The 20,100-nt window shown below is 44.3% G+C and overlaps 1 protein-coding gene across 1 annotated transcript in view; it reads right to left on the bottom strand.

Moving 5' to 3' along the window:
* trhde.1 (thyrotropin releasing hormone degrading enzyme, tandem duplicate 1) overlaps positions 1 to 20,100 on the bottom strand; it is a gene marked incomplete at both ends in the record, with an annotated part of 105,570 nt that overhangs the window by 45,902 nt on the left and 39,568 nt on the right. Inside the window, one exon of the mRNA XM_079183592.1 lies at positions 5,829 to 5,983. Within this exon, the coding sequence (XP_079039718.1) occupies positions 5,829 to 5,983 (155 nt within the window). The remainder of the gene's footprint in view (positions 1 to 5,828; positions 5,984 to 20,100) is intronic.

The raw sequence follows: 20,100 nt of genomic DNA, 5'->3' as shown, positions 1-20,100 counted from the left end.
CAAAAAACAAGATGGCGACGGGCAAAAATGTCATGCTTCCTCCTCAAACCGACGGGTGTAGTCATGGTGACTATACCAACACAACAGGGCGAGCAAACAGTGAACATGTTACGGGGGTTTATTCTCTGTTGCATCTGTTTTGGTGCTGCTAAAGACAGAATCCAGATGTTTGTGTAATGTGTGAGCAGTGGGCTGTGAGCAGGTGTGACACAGTGTAATGGAAGGTTGGGGACTCGTTTTAACAACCGAATCTCCCTTTTGTTATTTTCACAGCAGTTCATGTCCTTAAACTTCTCGGCATCACGAACAGAATTCTAATCCGTCTGACGTCGGGTCTGCTCATTTATCACAGGAGCAGGTTTATTAAGATGAGCTCAGACACAAAGCGTGAAGCATGAAGGCTGTCACTGATGAATGCTTTGCAGTGAAGAGAACAGGAAGGTCACACTTCCAGGTAATTAATGTGCAAATATGGGGAAGTCATTCACAGGTGTTCGGCTTTTTGTCACTAATTCTAAAGATCCAGCGACGCAAATCAGAGTCTTGATTCTTCATATTTTGGATTTATCAGGGCTTTAAATGTTACTTTACTACTCCAACCACTAGAGGGAGCTGTAGCCGGTAACAACGGAGATCAGAAGAGGACTTCACAAAGCTGAGGAAGACACAACTCAAATAGAAGAACGCAGCACGAACTGGGCTGTCGGCCATCTTTGCCTCTGACTTTCAAAGTGTGCAACAAAAGGAGGCTGTTATGGAAACGTTAGATTTAGACTCTAAATGGACCATCATTTACTAAATGAACATCATGCTGTATTGAAGACTTGAAACTAGAGATTGAGACCATAAACTCATGTTTACAATGTTTACTGAGGTAATAAATCAAGAGAGAAGTAGAGTCATTTTCTCATAGACTTCTATACAACCAGAGGAGTCGCCCCCTGGTGGACACTAGAGAGAATGCAGCTTTAACACATTGACGTCTGGATTGTTTTTCGTCTAAATTCATTGGTAAATATCGGAGCTGAAACAATTCTCATGATTTCCAGACTGAAATCTCTTCAAGGGGGTTGTACTGGGGTTTTGGTTATTATTATACATGAAGCTGTGGTCTTCACGTGGTAATTCTACAGCGTAAGTGAAGAGAATGCAGTCCGTCCGTTTAGGATTCTCACAATCAGAGTGTGTGTTGAAAAGCCTTCTCTGCTGTCAGACAGCCAGAATCAACACTGTGCTATTTCCTCCTGCATGTGGTTGAATTAATGAGAGAGAGAGAGAGAGAGAGAGAGAGAGAGAGAGAGAGAGAGAGAGAGAGACGAGCATAAATCACTTTTTTCCTGGATCTCATCCCAATGTTTTTCTTCGCCTGTTGTAATTAACAGTCAGCTGAGACGTTCATGATAATCAGTTGATAGAAAGTACTGATTGTGTGTGTTTGACACACCTGGATGGTGAAAACACAGCTGCACGGTGAAATCACGCCTTTTTGTTCCTTGTAGACGAGCTCGCGCTCCGCATACAACACCAGCTCATCCACTTTTATACCTTTTATATAACCTGCGATCGTCTGTGCACACCTGGGCTTCTGGGCATTGAAAACAACTATACTTGATCTGCAGATGTCACCTGAGATATCATCTGTAATCCGTCACCTGCCTGAATCACTGGAGCTTGTTTATGACCTTCACAAATCACTGAAACACACCTGCTCACGTCACTTAAAAATAACTCAAACACCATATGCCAATTCCCTCCAGAACGACACTACAATACATGTTGGACTAAGATTCTTCAGGTGGACACAAACACAAATCCATTTAAATGATCTTGTTGTGGAAATAAAATATCAACATATGAAGATAAAAGATGTTAATATGTTAATATGTGTTCACTTGTTTCTGCTTCCCCCAAGTGGCCAAAAAAAGTTACTGCAGGATTAATGTCTCAATGGCACACATGTAAAATTAGCAATTGACCCTTCACCAAGTCCCGCCCCTCGAATGCAGTCTGGCCAATCATAGCGGAGCATCAGAGTCCTTCTCCACAGACTCTTACTGGTTAAACGTGTGATACGGATACTCGTTACCCGGAGAGGTTGAACGAGATGAACGTTTCTAAGAAGTTCTTCTCCTCCTAAAAACCTCTGGACGACATTAGCGGAGTGAGTTAGCACATCATTAACTTGTAATCTGCTATGCTACGCTAGCTACTGAAGGTATTTCAATGATTATAACGGTGAATAAAGAGGAACAGAGTTTTTCTTAATCTTCTGTCTGGATCTCCAGCTGATGTGGTGGTTCACCGTTACACTCTTTATCTTTGTGTCTGTTTTCACTGTTAGACATCCTGATATATCCATCAGACACATGTTGCAGACTTCTCTCTGAAAGCCCTGCTGCATGGGAACGCTTGATGGAGGAACTAGCGAGGGGCGGGGCCAAACCGAGGGGCGGGGCCAAACCAAGGGTCAGCAGAGACAACGTGTTGGGAAAGAAACGTGGATTATTTGGTGTTAGTATTAGTGGCCATGAGTAGTACTGCAGTTTAAGACACTTTGTTTAGTTGAAGTCTTCCTTTTATAATAATAATAATAATCATTATTATTATTATTAGTTGCAGCAGACTAGGCACAGGAAGTGCATAGCTGCCTCCCTCCAGTTGAAAACCTCTCCACATGTGGTCTCTGCTAACAGGAAGTCCATGTCGATTTGCATAAAGAGCGACGAAGAGCGATGAAGAGCGATCCGATCACGAGTGGTCACTTGAGCCTCGTGTGGAGACGCATGTCAACAGCTGTGAACATTTCCCTTTTCCCCGAGCTGAGAGAGAAAAAACAGCTCTGCTCACATTTCAGTCCACATGTTCTCCAGCTGTTCACCTGAGAAACACAACAACAACAACAACAGCAGCAGCAGCAGCAGCAGCGTAGAGCAGGAACCCGTCAACAGCAGCAGCTTATTGAATCCAACAATACATCCACTGAAGAACATTCTGTATCGTAGTAATAATAGAACGATAGCTCCATGTTTGACCCGGTTCACCTGTAGAGTTCTCTTCTTCATCTCACCTCGCAGAACGAAACGTATACACATCTAACGCTGAGTCAGCTGGTTCACATCCTCCATGACCCGATCGATCAGCTGACTCTGATAACGTGCTTCATGCTAACGGCTGAGTGGGCGTTTACATGTGAAGAACAAAGCACACGGAGACGACCTTACAGCTGAACTCACCCACTATTGAAAGCATCAAACAACCGTGTGTGTGTGTGTGTGTGTGTGTGTGTGTGTGTGTGTGTGTGTGTGTGTGTGTGTGTGTGTGAGAGAAGTAAATGGCTGCAGGACGTTACTTCATCATTTCCCTTTCTCCTCGCTCTCCCCTCTGAACTGAACAAAGCACATGAAACAAAGAAAAGACGAAAACAAAAGAAAAGAGTCAGAAGCAACATTACTACGCGAGCGATAGTATTTATGACTCAATCCAGCGCGGCGCCTCGCCCTGTGAAGCTTTAACATCGGCCGTTATTCGCTCTGTTCGCTCACCGGCAGCAGCCTGAAGGGAGCGTCGGTCCAGACTCAGCAGAGAGGAGAGGGAGTCGCATCCTGGAGGATCTTTAAATCAGGAGCGACGCCTCCTTCAGACGGCCCGAAGGCGCCGAACATTTACACCCAACCGTCTCGTGTTCATCATCCAAATGAGTCCATCCGGCACTTTGATTACTACGCTGCTGCTGCAGCTGCTGCGGACGGCTGAAGGGCCACAGATCACAAGAACAACACATTTCCTCACTTTTCCTTCGGTCTTCTGGACTAAGTGTCCGTAAGATATCGTACGAACACTTAGTCCGAGGACGCGTTAGCGTGAGCGCCGTGAATCAACGACAGTTAGTCCAAACTGCGTGGACATTACTAAGTACGCTGGTGAAACTGTCGGGACTGTGAGTGTGTAGTCACTGACTGCAGCTCAGTGCTTCACACACAGAGCAGCTGAAGTGACTCCGTGAAGTGCTGCCTGCAGCCGATATTGCTGGTTCCAATGATCAGTGTTGGTTTGAATGTTTCGGTTGTTTTATGGCTCAATGCAACCAAACCAAAGTGGTGATCGTGTTCTTCCACATGTTCAACGTGACACAAACACAGCTGTCGTATTTAAAGTCACATTTGTAGAACGGAATGAATCTCAGTGTTTTGGATATTTTCTGTCTTTGTTCATCTTCCTGCTTTCCTTCTTCTCCGTCAACGGACGTCAGCTCCGCTCTTCCTCTCCTTCTCTTTGTCTCCCCCCCTCCCTCCCCTCCCTCCCTCTTCTCTTTCCCTCTTCTTCTTCTCTTTCCCCGACGGAAACCTTTACATTTTCTTCCGCTTCATCGTGTTTGTCCGCCTGTCACATATTCAATGCCGTACTGTAAAAACAGGATCATCTCCTCCGCTGCTGCCCGAGGAGATTTTGTAACACACACACACACACACACACACACACACACACACACACACAGCTCATTGGCGCCACACTTGAAGCTGTTTTGACTCCTGTCACGTTCGGTCTGTTTGCATCCGTTAAAGCAGATTTCGGCTCTTTTTTGTCTATTTAAAGTCTCGGTAACACGCGGCTGAATGTGAGAGTCATTTCACAGCAGCCGGTTGGTGTTTCCATCCCTGTCAGATAACATACTATCAACAGATGTCGGTGCAGCATGAACGTTATTTAAAGCTCCGTGCAGGTGTGTGTGTGTGTGTGTGTGTGTGTGTTTGACGAGCTAAACATGAGGAGGAAGCAACGTTCAAGGCCGGAGCGCAGCGTCGCGTTCGAGAGCGATCCGCACGTCAGGAAATGAAGGATCTGCTACTAGAAAGCACTCGAGAGACGTAAACAAGGATTGTTTACTTCTGCTGTAAGCAGTGATTCTATTATTAATGTTGAAACACACACACAGTGAGAGGTAATCATAGAACACATGTGCAGAGAAGTTCAGGAGTTCTTAGTGTGAAAACGTCTTCGTTAAAAGTCTGTTGATACTTTTCTACAACGAGCAAATAAAGAAAGCAAACAAGACGATCACGAGGTAATAAACTCACGCCGAGGCTGTAAAAAAGGATCATTTCAATGAAGCAGCTTTCTTGCATTTTGGCAAATGTTTTAGTGGCAAACGTAGCTTTTTCTACTTGATCCAATAAAGAGATAAAAGCTCAGAGGAAAGACACCCAGTAGAGCCGTTAGTGCACATTACAGCGGGGGGGGGGGGGGGTTTGTTCCCAAAACCCTTGTTATGCTAGAAACGTCGTTATGTCTGATGCAGAGTCTAGACAGAACTTGAAGCTACTATCAATAGAGTGCTTTGTGTGGACATTCAGCTTCTCAGTAGCAGCGATGTGATACGATTCACACAAAGTCACACGGACGTTATTAAAGTCACATCTCTGATGCTTCAATTGCCCCCTTTGGTAAATGTTGACACAAACGTTTTGGGGCATGCTGGGAGTTATTTGTTTAGTCCGTCCGTCCAAGACTTTGGTAGCCAGATGATAATGACTTCATTTTACTGTGGTGTTTGTCTTCAGTTCTGTCCTCTTTGATGAAGCTCATAGTTAGCAGCCATGAGTCCTGCTGCTATCGGCCGAGACTGTGTACGATACCCTGAGCTCCTCCCCGTCTGTCTGTAGACATTCACGTCCAACTAATGCACATTACTGACTCGGTTTCTTCCCCGGAGTCGTAAGTAATCGGTGTTAAGTGGACGTCGTGCTAAGATCCGTTTGTCGAGATCAACAATGAACCTTCAAGCTGTAAAACCTGCGCTTCAACAAGAGAAGGTGGTTTCATTTCCCTACCTGGTGGCAGATTTCGTGGACGACCACCATGGTCAGCTCCATCTGATAGGACGACGACGACACCTCAGCGTCCAACAGGATCTTCTGCTCCACGAAGACGCTCAGCCCCCAGTTCTCCATGGCGGCGTAGGGATGTTTGGGAACCGCCAACAAGTCTGAAAAGCACACACACAAGAAAGCATTTTGGCTTTTTACAACACATGCTGAACGTGTCCTCCATTAATAAACTCCACAGTCAGCTTCATCCGGTTAGATTACACCATTTAAATAAAAAGCTGACAGAATGGCTGCTGGCATCAGAGCGGTTCCATTTTGGGTTAAAATTAAACTCATGAGTCATTTTAACAACCTGCCAAAGAATCCTTTTATGCCCACAACATGAATATATGCAGTCTTCAGATATTACTCCACGTATATGAGAGAGAGAGAGAGAGAGAGAGAGAGAGATCTCCTTAAAGTGAAGGAGGAGCAGAAGGAGAGTTTACCTTCAGTGAAGGAGACGTATTAGAGCGGTGAGGGAGTAATTAAATGTCAAACTTAAAGGAAAGTGACCTTGCTGGGCAAGTGAAGGTCATCCACTGAAAGATTAACTGAAAGTCTTCGTACTTAGTGAAAGTGGTACTTCAGTACTGAAAGGTAAGTCGTGTTGAAAGTGTTGAAGTTCTGGTGTAACTTCAGGAACAGATTGAACGATTTAACTCTTCGTCTCCAGGGTTGGCTCAGACTAAAATATCTCAACTATTTGACGGATTAACGTCACGTTGTGCTGATGCATTCGTGTTCCCCAGAGGATGAACCCTACTGACTTCAATGATCAGTGGACTTTTCTTTGAGCACCATCACATCTCAACAGCTGTTGGGTGATTGAAATGAATCTTCGTACAGACGTTCACGCTCAGGATCCACAGTAAGACCTTCGGTGATCCTCGGACACTTGAACACATCCACTGTTTTGGTTTTCTGCGTGTGTGCTCACATGTTTCCAACACAATATCAACACACCGCGTCCCAGAGGTATAAGCAGCAACTATGTCAGTGAGATGTCAAAAAGAAAAGCGACGCAATAATCAGGTGTTGTCTGGAGTGCTGCGCCTGAGCCTCGGTTCTATTTTTAGCAGGAAGTTGTTTACATTTTTCTTTGGGAAGATAAAGCATGAAAGGTTTTGCTGCAGCTCCTGTTTCAACTCTTTCTCCTGAAATGTACGTGTGCTCGTGTATGATGTCAAACACGTTATTTTTATCCATATAATATAGAGTGTGGACCATCTAGCAGGTACGTTTCTCATGAGTTGGTGGGGACCAAAGCAGAGCTGAGCACTGGAGGTTAGATGTAGTTATTGCAGACGTTTGCATGAATTCAGCACAAAGTCTGAGTTGTTTCAAGTGAAAAGGGTAAAAAAAAAATGAAAAGAGGAGGAGCAGGAAATTGGTTTTCTTTTCAGTGAAGAAACCTGATTAAAAAGCAGGAGGAGGAGGAGAAAGAGAGGAGGAGAGGAGGTGAGAATGAGCTTCCTCACTCTGAACAGAAACCTGGTTGTTGATCAGGAGGAAGAGGAGGTGTTTAGAATAGAATTCAGCTCCTCATTTCAACTCTAAAACAGATTCTTCGGCATTTCAGCTGCAGCGACCTTCGTCACCGTTTCGGTTCCACGTCTTTAAAAGGTTCTTCCTTTTGTTTCGGCTCAGCTTCATTCAAGTTTTCACTCTTTCAACTGATTTGAATGAAAGCAAAGAAAGATATAGAGGTAAAAACACATGTTCCTGCAAATTAGAGCTCACGGCGGGGACAGACATTTGGTTTTGTTTACGTCCACTTCTTATATACAGTCTATGGTTTTACCCAAACATCCACCCATAGCTCCTCCCTTTGACCTTTCTCACCCTTTTTACTACCCTCACACTTTTATCAAATGTGCATATTTGCATAACGTGTTGTTTTAACTTTGGCGAAGTCGCAACAAAAAGCATAAAACCGAGCGGTTGGCCTCACTCGGCATCGATTACGCTCAGCAGAAGTATCTCCCGTGTGCAGCTTTGGCTCAGAGGCCCAGCGGGTCGTCCACTAATCAGAAGATCGGCGCTTTGATCTTCCGATGTGTTCGGGCCCCTCGGTAACGGACAGCGTGGGGCAATGACCGGCTGTCGGTATTTGACGAGTCCGTAGTGAGAACGTCTGAACAAAACATCGATCTTTACAGACGGAGACGAAACACTGAAGGGAAGAGCATATCTGGCGGCTATTTAGTTAGAGAAGTTGAAAGGAAACGAGACGCACAACACAGTTTCTGAGTCTTCTTTTCTTAAAATTAAAACCTTCCGGCTACATTTTCAGACTCAGTTTGTACGTTTTGTCTCGTCGATCTCTGTCTGCAGCCGTCAATCATCTCAGCAAACATCGACATCGACATCCCTGCGGTTTGACGGGTGTCAATCATCACACGGTCCGTGTCGCTGCTCTTGTTGACAGTGTTGTGAGACGACGCACACACAGAATCACACACTGGCAGTAAGACTTTTATGAAAGCCGTTATTGGAGCGTAACGTGTTCTCGATAGATGTGCTTCCTCCAGTCACATATTTTTATGTATATTTTGAAGTATCGCATTAGAAAGTTTTATGGAAACAACGTTTGATAAAACCTCATCAATTGAGAGAAAAAGGTTTTAACGCTCGCTTGAGGTGCTTTTAACCTTTTTTATGTGATATGGAATTGCTTTGCTGAATAAATTCCAACATTTAACTGAACTGCGGTTTCTACTGTCGCCGTCTTCTCAAAGATTCCCATAAAATATGAAAGTGCTTCTTCGCATTCGGACAACATGAAACATGAACGACAATTAAGACCTTTCTCCCTTTTTATTTCTTCTTCTTCTTCTTCTTCTTCTTCTTCTTCTTCTTCTTCTTCTTCTTCTTCTTCTTCTTCTTCTTCTTGCAGATTACAGACAACAGTACAGTCTGCACATGTGCAAACTAGTGATACACACCTGTGGTTAAACACCGTATTTCGTCCCTGATAATGTCACATTGTGAACAACAATCAGTGTTGAAATCAGCAGGAGAACTAGCTAATGTTAGCTGTTAGCAGCCACTGGGCAGCACAGTCCTGCTTGGCTAAATAACGGAGCTAACAGCTAACGCTAACGGAGCTAACAGCTAACGCTAACGGTGGTTTCATTGAGTACATTACAGCGTTCTTATGATGTGTTCTTCTGATGGTATCGGAACAGTCCTCGTGGGAATCCTCAATGATTTAGGGTCCTGAATATGAACCTTCACGTAAAGAAAGAATCTAGATTTCTTAGTTTCTTGAACAAACATGAAGCCAGGCTGACAGCAGAGCTCGGCTGCTTGATTCTCGTGTTTGAAAGCAGAACTCTGCAGCAGCTGTCAGTCAGCTCTCTGTGAGTTAATCAGGTGTGAACACATGTCATGTTGAGACTCCGCGCGCCGCCCGGGTGGCCACTTCTACCCAACATGCATCTCTCTGGCAGAGTGAAGGCGAGATTCAACATTACAAATAATTAAATGAGAAATCCATTATGGATTGGTGTTGTTTCTGTGTTTTGATTTTAGATGCATGTACCTCCCATCACTAACATGTAACATGTACCACACATGTAACTGTACATGCATGAAGAGGTTTTGATGTTGCATCATGTCCACTCACAGTGGAAACCCCAGAACTGAGACGCAGTTAATGAGTCATAAATATCTGAAGGATTAAAACGTACAAAGCTGAAAGAAGATAGAGAGAGAGACGGACAAAGAGAGAGAGAGAGAGAGGGACAGAGAGATAAAGACAGGGAGACAAAGAGAGAGAGAGAGAGACAGACAGAGAGACAGAGAGAGAGAGAGAGACAGAGAGAGAGACAGAGAGAGAGAGACAGAGAGAGAGACAGAGAGAGAGAGAGACAGAAAGACAGAGAGAGAGAGACTCTTGTTGCCTGGAGACATAAAAACAGCTGCTGCAGACAGAAAAGTCACTAAAAACACTGTTTCTCAGTTTTGTCCCAGTTTCACAGCTGCTGATGACAAAGTGAGACAAAGAAAGACACACACACACACACACACACACACACACACTCGTTGTTTGCTCTCATTATCATTTCTTCAGTCTGTTCTATATTATCGACCACTGGTGGAAAAAGTATTCTCACTTTAAATAAAGTAAAATCACTAAAGTATTATCATGAAGACACTCTTAAAATACGCAATGTTTTTTTATAATACAGTATATATAAATGAGCTTCAACCATGTAAAATAATTGACGTACCATCAGAGCAGAAAATGATTAATGTTCAAAACTCTAACAGCAGTTATGTAAATGAGTATAGATTTGTTTGTAATTTTTACTGCAACATAGATATTGATCTGACTCTGAACTTGAATATAAAGGACAAGTTGTGCATCACTGCGAGTAAAACTTTCAAACTCGCACGACTTAACTTGTTTAGACGTAATTCATCATATTGTGAGTGTCGGGCTGCTCACACTGTTCACCTGATCCATCATCCAGCCAGCAGCTGTCAGAGCGACATCGGAGTCCACTTGAGTAGTTTATAGAAGCAGATCGTATGTCGGAGATAACGTGTCCTCTGGAGCAACGAGCAACCAAACAACCTGAACACGCGTTCTTTAAAACGTCTCTAAAGAAACCTGCATTCTCTCTAGTGTCCACCAGGGGGCGACTCCTCTGGTTGTATAGAAGTCTATGAGAAAATGACTCTACTTCTCTCTTGATTTATTACCTCAGTAAACATTGTAAACATGAGTTTATGGTCTCAATCTCTAGTTTCAAGTCTTTGGTTGAAGCTCATATAAAGAGTCTGTGTGTTGTTGGCTGGATGATCTCAGCCAGAGGGAGGCGGGACAGACCGAGCATGACGGACAGCTCATATAACACATCATGAAATATAGAAGTTACCGTGAAAACAGAATTCTGAAGCTGCAACACGCTTCATCCACAGCCAGCATCCAATCACGTGCCAGCCCTCTGCTCCCCCCCCCCCCCCACGCTAGGTTGTGATTGGCTGACAGCTTATTATCCACATGACTGAGGCTCAGACAGCAGAACTGATTGGCTGGCTGGAGGAGATTTGATTGGTTTAACTTAAGGGGAAAAATGCAAATCAGGATGTTGGGTTTATGGTGGAATATGCAAACGAGACGTTAGACTCAACGGGACGTTTAAATTAAAATGAAATTAATCGTTTCACTTTACTGCAGAATGAACCTTCAGGAGGTTTCTGTGACACTAAACACACACCTGAATTATTAGATTCTGTCTGTCGTCACTCACTCATGTGATTACTTTCTTTTTTCTTTTTGTCAGAGTTGAGGAATAACCACGTACATCAGCTGATACGAGTCCAGCTGTAGAACACACCACAGGGGCCGCCGGGAAATCTAAATGTTCAGCGGGATCTTATTTTATATATATATATATATATATATATATATATATGTACATGTATATATGTAGGTGAGTTAACTAAAACAGTTATGAAATGTATGTACGTCACTCCTGCTCAGTCCAGATATGATCACTTCCTGTTATCGGTTGCATAAAACAACATGGTGACGTCCGTAATCCAAGATGGCGAGATAGCGTCTGTGCGAGGTTCTTCTGGAGGGTTTAGAAACGAGGACTGTGATTCCAAAATGGCAGCGTCCTCTGCAGAGACACACCCAAACAACTATCTCTGCACTAAAGGGGGAGATTAGACAATATTTCACCTCAATGTTATGGCTTCAGGGTGCGATGGAGGCCTTTAAGTGTGTGTGTGTGTGTGTGTGTGTGTGTGTGTGTGTGTGTGTGTGTGTGTGTGTGTGTGTGTGTGTTCTGCTGCTGATTTGATGAATCACAGCAGCATCATGATCAACATGATGCTGTCACTGTGGCTGGATGGTGGCTGTAATTGCTTCAGTTTCAGAAGAACAGACACACATAAGCTGTTGTGCTGCCTGCCCTGATGTGTGTGTGTGTGTGTGTGTGTGTGTGTGTGTGTGTGTAGATTGTCAGCCGTTAGCAGGCTGAGTAATTAAGTTGATAATGAATCTGCGCGGACAGGTTTTAGATTGGATCTCTCTCATCTACATTGTGAGTTTGCTCTACATTATTTTTCCAGAGATTATTTTAAAAACAACAAACTAAATGTCCTGTTTTTACACTTTACACGGCGGCTGCAGAGACACCATGTCTCCTAAAAATCACTAAATGCTTCATCAAATTGCTGTTTGGGGTTCGGACATATTTGGCAACTCATGACTCTCTGCCCTTAACAGCCAATGGGAGACCTCCTCCTGGGGAGGCCGAGGGGCTTACCTGCAGAGATACCACGTAACATTAGCAGCGTTTATTTCAGCGTTTAAATGCCGGGAACTCCATTGTGTCTGGGTTCGTCACCATGTCGTCTCCTCTCTTGGAGGAGCACTGACGATGATGTCGTAGAGCTCCAGCAACAAGCTCGTCCTCCATTTATAATTCTCTGTAACTTTCCTCGCTCTAGTTGAAACACTTTGAGTCGTCCTCGACTTAAAAACGTTGGCTCGAGACAAGAAAGAAATGCCGGGAAACATTTTGCAGGAATAAAAACCAACAGAACGACTAACTTCTTGTTTGCTGGTGAAGGTAAAATAACAGTTTTCTTCAAAAACTGAAAAAGTCAAAACTTTACGACTCAAGTCAGAGTTTCCTTTTTTCCGAATCCACAATCTTTCCCTGAACCTCAGGAGCTTTGACTCGTCTGCACAGAACCATGAAAACATAAAGTGCAACACGCTGACCACGGTCAGCGGAAACACACCGCGCAGACAGAAGAACTCGTCAGCGGGACGGACGTGTTGATCGCTACCTGCTGAAGATATGACAGCTGTGTATCCTGACAAGTTGGGTCAACTCGGGACGTCAAGTCCAAGGTTGTGGAGGTAAAAAGAAAAAGTTTGGCTGAACTCTACTTCACCTCAGCTACTCTGCTCTCTACTCCAGAGCCGGAAGGAACAGACTTGAATCAATGGAAGGAATAACAACAACAACACGTCATTAACCAGCGAGATGATCTGGAGGGTTAACACGACACTTTGTACCAGTAAAGTCTATTAAAGGAAAATAAATAACATATGTTGCAGTAACTTTCAGTTTCACTGTTTCCTTATTATGGTATTATAAATGTTATCCAGGTGACATTATGTTTCCTACAAACGTTATTTGTTGAAGCTATTTTAAGCAGACTTTTAGAAGAGGGTTCGCTCGTCCACCGGATGCAAACTGGTGTTTCCTCGCTGTGGAGGGAACGCCCTTCTCAAAGCTTAATGAAGAATTCTCGCCCTTAAAGTGGCAACAAAATAACTGAGAAACAGCAAGAAATATATTCAAATATTGTGATTCATTCCCAATGCTGCTGAGAGTAATCTCAGCCAACAGCACGGCGTCTCTCTCTCTCCTCTTGGCAGTCTATCTGTTGCTGCAACCGACTACATTTATGCAAATCAATGCACAAGGACGTCATCAATATGCAAATGAGTGTCATCTGTTTTCGGTTTGTTCCAACTTCCACCATTTCCTCTCCTGAGGATAGTAACTGATGAGAACTTCTGTGGATACCATGTACCATTCATACCATTCATGTGTTAAAGCTGCATTCTCTCTAGTGTCCACCAGGGGGCGACTCCTCTGGTTGTATAGAAGTCTATGAGAAAATGACTCTACTTCTCTCTTGATTTATTACCTCAGTAAACATTGTAAACATGAGTTTATGGTCTCAATCTCTAGTATCAAGTCTTCTTCAATACAGCATGATGTTCATTTAGTAAATGATGGTCCATTTAGAGTCAAACAGACCATAAAGCAGGGGATGCTTTAGGGGCGGGGCTACACAGTGATTGACAGGTCTCTACCAGAGACGTGTACGGCGTCTCTACGTCACTCCTCCTCAGTCCAGATGTGGTCACTTCCTGTTATCGGTTGAGAAAAAACAAGATGGAGACGGCCAAACTTGAAGTTTCAAAACCTGCAGTCCACAAACCAATGTGTGGCCTCACAACGACAACATCCACTTCTTCTGTGCAGTCTGTGATTGATACTCAGACATCAACTATTTTTAGTATCATCCACACTCTGACTGTCGTCTCCGTTTCCTCGTCTCCTCCTCTCTTCCTCTCTGCGGTCGAGATCCACTTGTCCACCAATTATCTTGAGCTGGTTCAGATAAGAGCTGCTCCATATTCAACAGACACATGAAGAGAGAACAGAGGAGCGTCTTTGAATGTTAAAACACCTTCACATCTAGCAGACAACCTGCTGCCACACACACACACACACACACACACACACACACACACACAGACACCAACCTACAGCACACAAATAACAAACGGAAAGTGCTACTGGAGGCTGAAATGTTCATTACGCCCCATAATGTGAAAGTGCTGTACAGAATAAATTACATCGTATGGTTCAGCTCTTCTTACTGGAGCTTAAACGGAGAAGTCTGTCCTGAGGGGGCGTTAGACGAGATATCCTGAGGATGTTTAAACCAAAAGGGTTTAACTTCAGGGAGGGAGGAATGTGCTCACGGACAATATTCCAGTTAGATTTTGATACGTAACTGGTGAAACGTATTAGGACACAATAACACAGGGCTGAAAGCAGCTGAAGACCTCGACGAGGCTGAAAGCAGCTTTGTCTTTGGGTGAAATGTTTGAGTCCCTGACAACTTGAAACCTTTTAGAAAGTTTACTGAATGTAGACTTGAATTCGATGCTTGATTCCCAAGGTTTATTATTTCACCATTGTTGTTGAGCAGATTACAAGATTACAAGGTCTAAATGACTGAACAGTTTCAGCAGCAAGCAGCTGCAGCCAAGTGGTTCATTTCAGAACAAAAGGAAGAAAGTTTGAATAAGGCGTGGGCAGAGCCGTCACGAGGCTACAGTCCACAGCTTGAAGGTCTCTCTCTGCTTCTCACAAAGGTAGAAGTACACACACACGCACACACACACACACACACACACACACACACACACACACACACACACACGGTGTTGAGCTGTCAGTCCTGATACAAACTCAGCATCTCTCTCCGTCTCGCTGCACAAGTTGAAGATCAATAAGAGAGCAGAGGAGACTCAGAGGACGCTAACCACCAGGTCGCCCCGAGGCCGTCTGATTGGCTTGGCTCGCTGCCAGCCCGGCCAATCAGAGCTCTTGATTTTTTTCCGCAGCGATAAAAAGCATTTTTTTTACAGCCGAGCGGGGGACGACCTTTCAGCTAAAGTATCATAACACACCTGGAAATGTTTGATTGGATGTCATAAATGAGCTGATTAGTCTCATTAGCTGCCCGCTCCGTTGGGTTTAGAAGTTCTGTTCTAGGACGCGACTTCCTGTTTACGCCGCAGATTGGTTTCTGATTGGATGTAACTGCTTCTTATTAATTTGATTTTGCTGCCGGTTCTCTTCGTTCCTGCAGGATTAGGGTGCACACCATTTCACATTTCAAGAATTCGACCTTCTGGAAGCCTAACCGAGCGATGAGGTAATAACTTCAGAACTTATCGGTAGACGGTTTCACGTTTACAGGAAACAACAACTTCATAAGTGGTTCAAGCTTTTAAAAAATAACGGGAGATCTTTGCCAAGGCCAGAAAAATGTCCACACAGCAGTGCAGACGTCCCGTCTGAACACATGTGGACAGAAACACACTGTTCTACCTTTGGCGTGCGGTTTCTCTCGTCCTCGTCTCGTCTTTCACTCTTTAAGTAATGAAACGTAAACGAGGACCGAGACAGGAAGTGAAGTCAAGGACACCCGAGACGCCTCTTCTGAGACACTATTATCTTTACCTGTCGCTCGCAGCAGACGACTCTATACGGGAGTTGATGTTGCTTGACGCCCATTATCACCGGTGGACAGCTGTCAAACAATTCACGGCTCCCACGTAACGGTGAACCGGCTATCATCCCCCCGGTGTGGTTTCCATGGTCCCGCTGAGCGGAGGAGTCGTGGGTATTGTTGAGACACCGCGATGGAGCGCTGCCTCGCTCTCACGTGATCTCCAGGATGAAAACATCTCCGTCTCTCTCAGCAGAGCGGAGGTCATCAACCAGCAGATGGGTTGTTTGTGTAACGTCTCCATTCTCACTCATTTCTCCATCTGCTTTTATTCTTCATCGGCTCGTTTTCCTTCTTCGCTCTTTCTTTGCCTCCGTCTGTTCATTTCTCTTTACATTTTGTCACATGAATCACTCTTTCTCGCCGCCATCTGTTTCCTCCGTCACGCTCGTCCGTCCGCGTTCTTCGTCCGACCCGGCATCGGTCTCCTCGTCATCGTGTGAACTCTGAGCGCTGGAGGTCCAGATCCCACAGTTCACCGGCTACACATCTGGCTCAGAGTTGTGGAAATTACAATGACTGACTTTTGCTACTTAACAGGTTCTAATAAGCTCTGAATAATTCACATTATCTCAACAACGTGAGGAGAGACGACCCGTTACAGACGCCGGTGCTTCAGAGAACGGCTGACGGGTTCACACTGGGAGGGAGCTGCTGGTTCAGAGCGTGAGATGAGAAACAGGAAGAACAAAAGGAACGCCGCAGCTGAAATGTTGGCGTTTAAACAACAGAAGATATGAGATAAGATTTAGTTTGTGCTGTCCACTCATGATCTGATCACAAGACAAAACGGGTCAATGAGAAACAACACAAGACGTCAGAGAACTAAACTCTTCAGGTTTCAGCTTTATAACCTTTATTAATATTAATAAAGCTATTATTATGGATGCGTGTTAACACATCAGCTGTGATTTGATTCACTGGTTCAATATATTTCTAAACATGATCCTGTTGGTGAGAGCAGCCGAGCTGGAGGGTTTTTAATATTGTAGGTTATTATGGTTCCACACATAAAGAGGTTAACACGTGAAAATAAGCTGTTAGAAATGATTACTACTGATTAGACAGACAGACAGACAGACAGACAGACAGACAGACAGACAGACAGACAGACAGACAGACAGACTTCTCAGTTGATTCCTTATATTCTAATGAAGTCTATGCAAACAGCTTCTGTAGTAATAAATGATCCACTTCAAACAAAAACACTGCAGGGAGACAGAAAGAGCTAATACAGAAGATTAATTAGCCTGGTTCATAGTAACACACACACACACACACACACACACACACACACACACACACACACACACACACACACACACACACACACACCAGGCAAAGTTAATCTAGTAATTAAACTGAAAACGTAATTTGGCTTCCTTGTGTTTTTTGTTTAACCCCTTCAGATTCATATTTCCTCTAAATACAAAGTAAAAAGCCAAAACAACACGATGTTGTTCACGCGTTTTAAAGTTCTGTGTGTCGACTAAAAACATCTTCTGTCTCTAAAACACGGAGATCTTTGGTGTTTTTGTAGAACTTCTATTAAACACTGGAGATGAGTGAAGCCGACGTCCAGGTTGGACCAGGATTACATCACCGCTGTGTAATTACACCATGAACTGTGATTTACTACACTTGTACAATGAAGTAGAACTTCATCTTGTTAAATTAAAGGCATCTTACTCTCTAATCAGAAACCTGAAGCAGAACCCTCCGCTGGAAATCTGCCATCTGAACTAAATCCAGGTTAGTCCCCAAAAGATGTCATCACTGCAGCACAATTATAAGATTAACTGAGATCTAATCCACTCAGAACACTAATCCTCCTTTTGTCCGAGCAGCCTTCGGGCTAATTATCGGGCTCATTATGAGGATGTCAGTACTCGGCTGAAGTCCTGTCCACTGGTGTGTCTGTAGCTCTGGGCTGAACCACTTCTGTCTTTAGCAGCGGAAACGTGAACACGTCCACCGAGGTTAACGCCAGAAACGAGCCCGGAGACCACAGACAACACCACCCGCTGCTCCTCATTATCATTATTATCTACAATTATAGAAGAGCCTCAGCACTGCACTGCTCCTCTGAGATATATATAGTAATATCATTGTATTTTATATAATACTATTAATATATTGGGACATGACAGTGAAGAATCCTGCTCTTTTCCAACCAACAAGCTACAAAACAAACCAAATACATATTAAGCTCCTTGGCGGAGTTCAACATTTTGGGACTTTCGCAGTAAAGCTCAACCTTTCTGTGAAGTCAACCTTTTGAGCCGCGCGATGCTGCTTCTGTCCAGTCGTACAACCCGACACACGGAAACACGCTTTAGGTTTTCGTGGCTGTTCCTCTTGGGCTGCATCCCAAAAGGATTCATCTTTTAAAACGTTCACTCCGTCTTTTAGCCCGACGTGTTTCACACATCTTGCGCACACAAACAATCATCTGTGCTACAGACACTTCCTTTATAGAAAGAACAATGAACTCATCCCACGAGGAGAAGTCCACTGAGACCAGATGAACACACACACACACACACACACACACTGGGGAGGGAGAGGACGTGTGGAGAATGAAGGACGGGGAAAGACAGACCAGACGGAGCCACACTGAGCCGGTTCCATCAGTGAAACCTGCTCGAGTCAAAAGGTTAAAGATCCGTTATTGATGAATCTGAACCGACAACTTTCTGATCAAAAATCTCCAGCCTGGAAATTACCATCTCATCTTTGACTCCCTCTCCTCCTGATGTGATGGAGTTTTAATAAATGAATGAATTCCCCGTCTCTCTCTATTCTCTTTGCTGAATCAGAGCGCGTCTGCAGGACACGCTAAGGACACGCCGTCTCTACGGATACCACGGCGGTTCTGACACGCGTCCTAATTTGTCCGTTTAGCCGTTGGAGGAGGAAGCTAATGACCGAGCACACGATGACGAATCACCGACCGGGGAGCGCCAGAGAGCGGTTTTATTAGTCGGCGGTGACATTTGTGTCTCCGGCGTGGAAGGCGCTCGTGAAACTGTCCCGTTAAGCCAACGAGTTCAGAATTAAAAGGCTCTCTCTGCAAACTGAAAGGCTTTATAATATAATACGAGTTGTCACATCCTTGATATTACAACGGCTCAGCCAAAGAGTGACATGGCCTTTGAGCACAGCGTGAGTAGTTAAGAGTCCTGAAGAGACGACAGTCGGCCGTGTTCTACAGGAATAAAAGATCCGTCTGGAGATTGACGGCTTTCACATCGGCACAAACGAACCGCACTGCGAACGGGTTGAAGGGTTTCACATTTAATGAACATTGTGTGTGTGAATGTTTGTCTGCATTGCTCTGTTGCAGCAGGAACGTTTGGACAGAACTCAGACACAAGTTTGAACTTCTGTTCTCAGGAAGTCTGTGCGATACCACTGCTGCAGTGTTAGCTTTTCTTTTTCCTGCAGTGGAGGAGCCTCGGGACCAATCTGCAGATCAGCTGGGAGGAAAGGTGCACTAACTCCCAGCTTCAGGCAGGTCGTGGTCAGAAGAAACAGATGTAAAGACAACATCTGCCACACCGAGGCGAACACCTGGCCTCCAGAGAGGTGACTCGGGAGAAAGTGAGTCCGTGAGCGAGCTGCAATCTGTAGCCGTAACCTCCAACAACCGAACCAACAACCTCTACGTCACACTGCCCCCAAGATATGTGGCCTCTTACCCAACACCAAGACCCACAAGGATCCAGCAGGAGGATCGTCTCACCCGCACACGAGCAACTAGGACTTCTACATTTCTACATCGCTGCAGTATATTTAACTATAAAGCAAGGTCTGCGTGTCCTTCTCATAGCTTGAGATCTGTTCATCTGATCGACTTCATACTTGGTGGGTATATTGCTTTGGACTTAAGGGAGCGCATTGTGAACGTTGGTACATTTCGGTTCAATACTAATGAACAAACAAGTGAATAATGCTAAGGGCAACAGAGGGGGCGGGGCTTCAGAGCTCTGCAGAGTACAGAATTACTGAGGTAATAAATCAAGAGAGAAGTAGAGTCATTTTCTCATAGACTTCTATACAACCAGAGGAGTCGCCCCCTGGTGGTCACTAGAGAGAATGCAGCTTTAACACACTTGGCTTCACTCGGCGAGCAGTTTCTCAAATAAGCCGTTTTCATGTTGTCGTTTTGTTTGGCTGACATAACGTCATATGGTGCAGTCAAGATATGTTGTGCAGACCGTTACTTATGATGATATATTCAACAATTATGTTAATTCTTCTTACTGACTGAAAGTGGTAAAGGAATTATGGAAACATGTTCACACTTTATGTCAAATGATTCATTATTAAAACAGGAACCTGAGACAGCACTTCATCATTTCATCCGTTCAGACGT

The sequence above is a fragment of the Pholis gunnellus genome, assembly GCF_910591455.1.
Source record: "Pholis gunnellus genome assembly, chromosome: 22".
Classification (NCBI taxonomy): Eukaryota; Metazoa; Chordata; class Actinopteri; order Perciformes; family Pholidae; genus Pholis; species Pholis gunnellus.
This window is presented reverse-complemented; position numbering and strand designations above follow the sequence as displayed.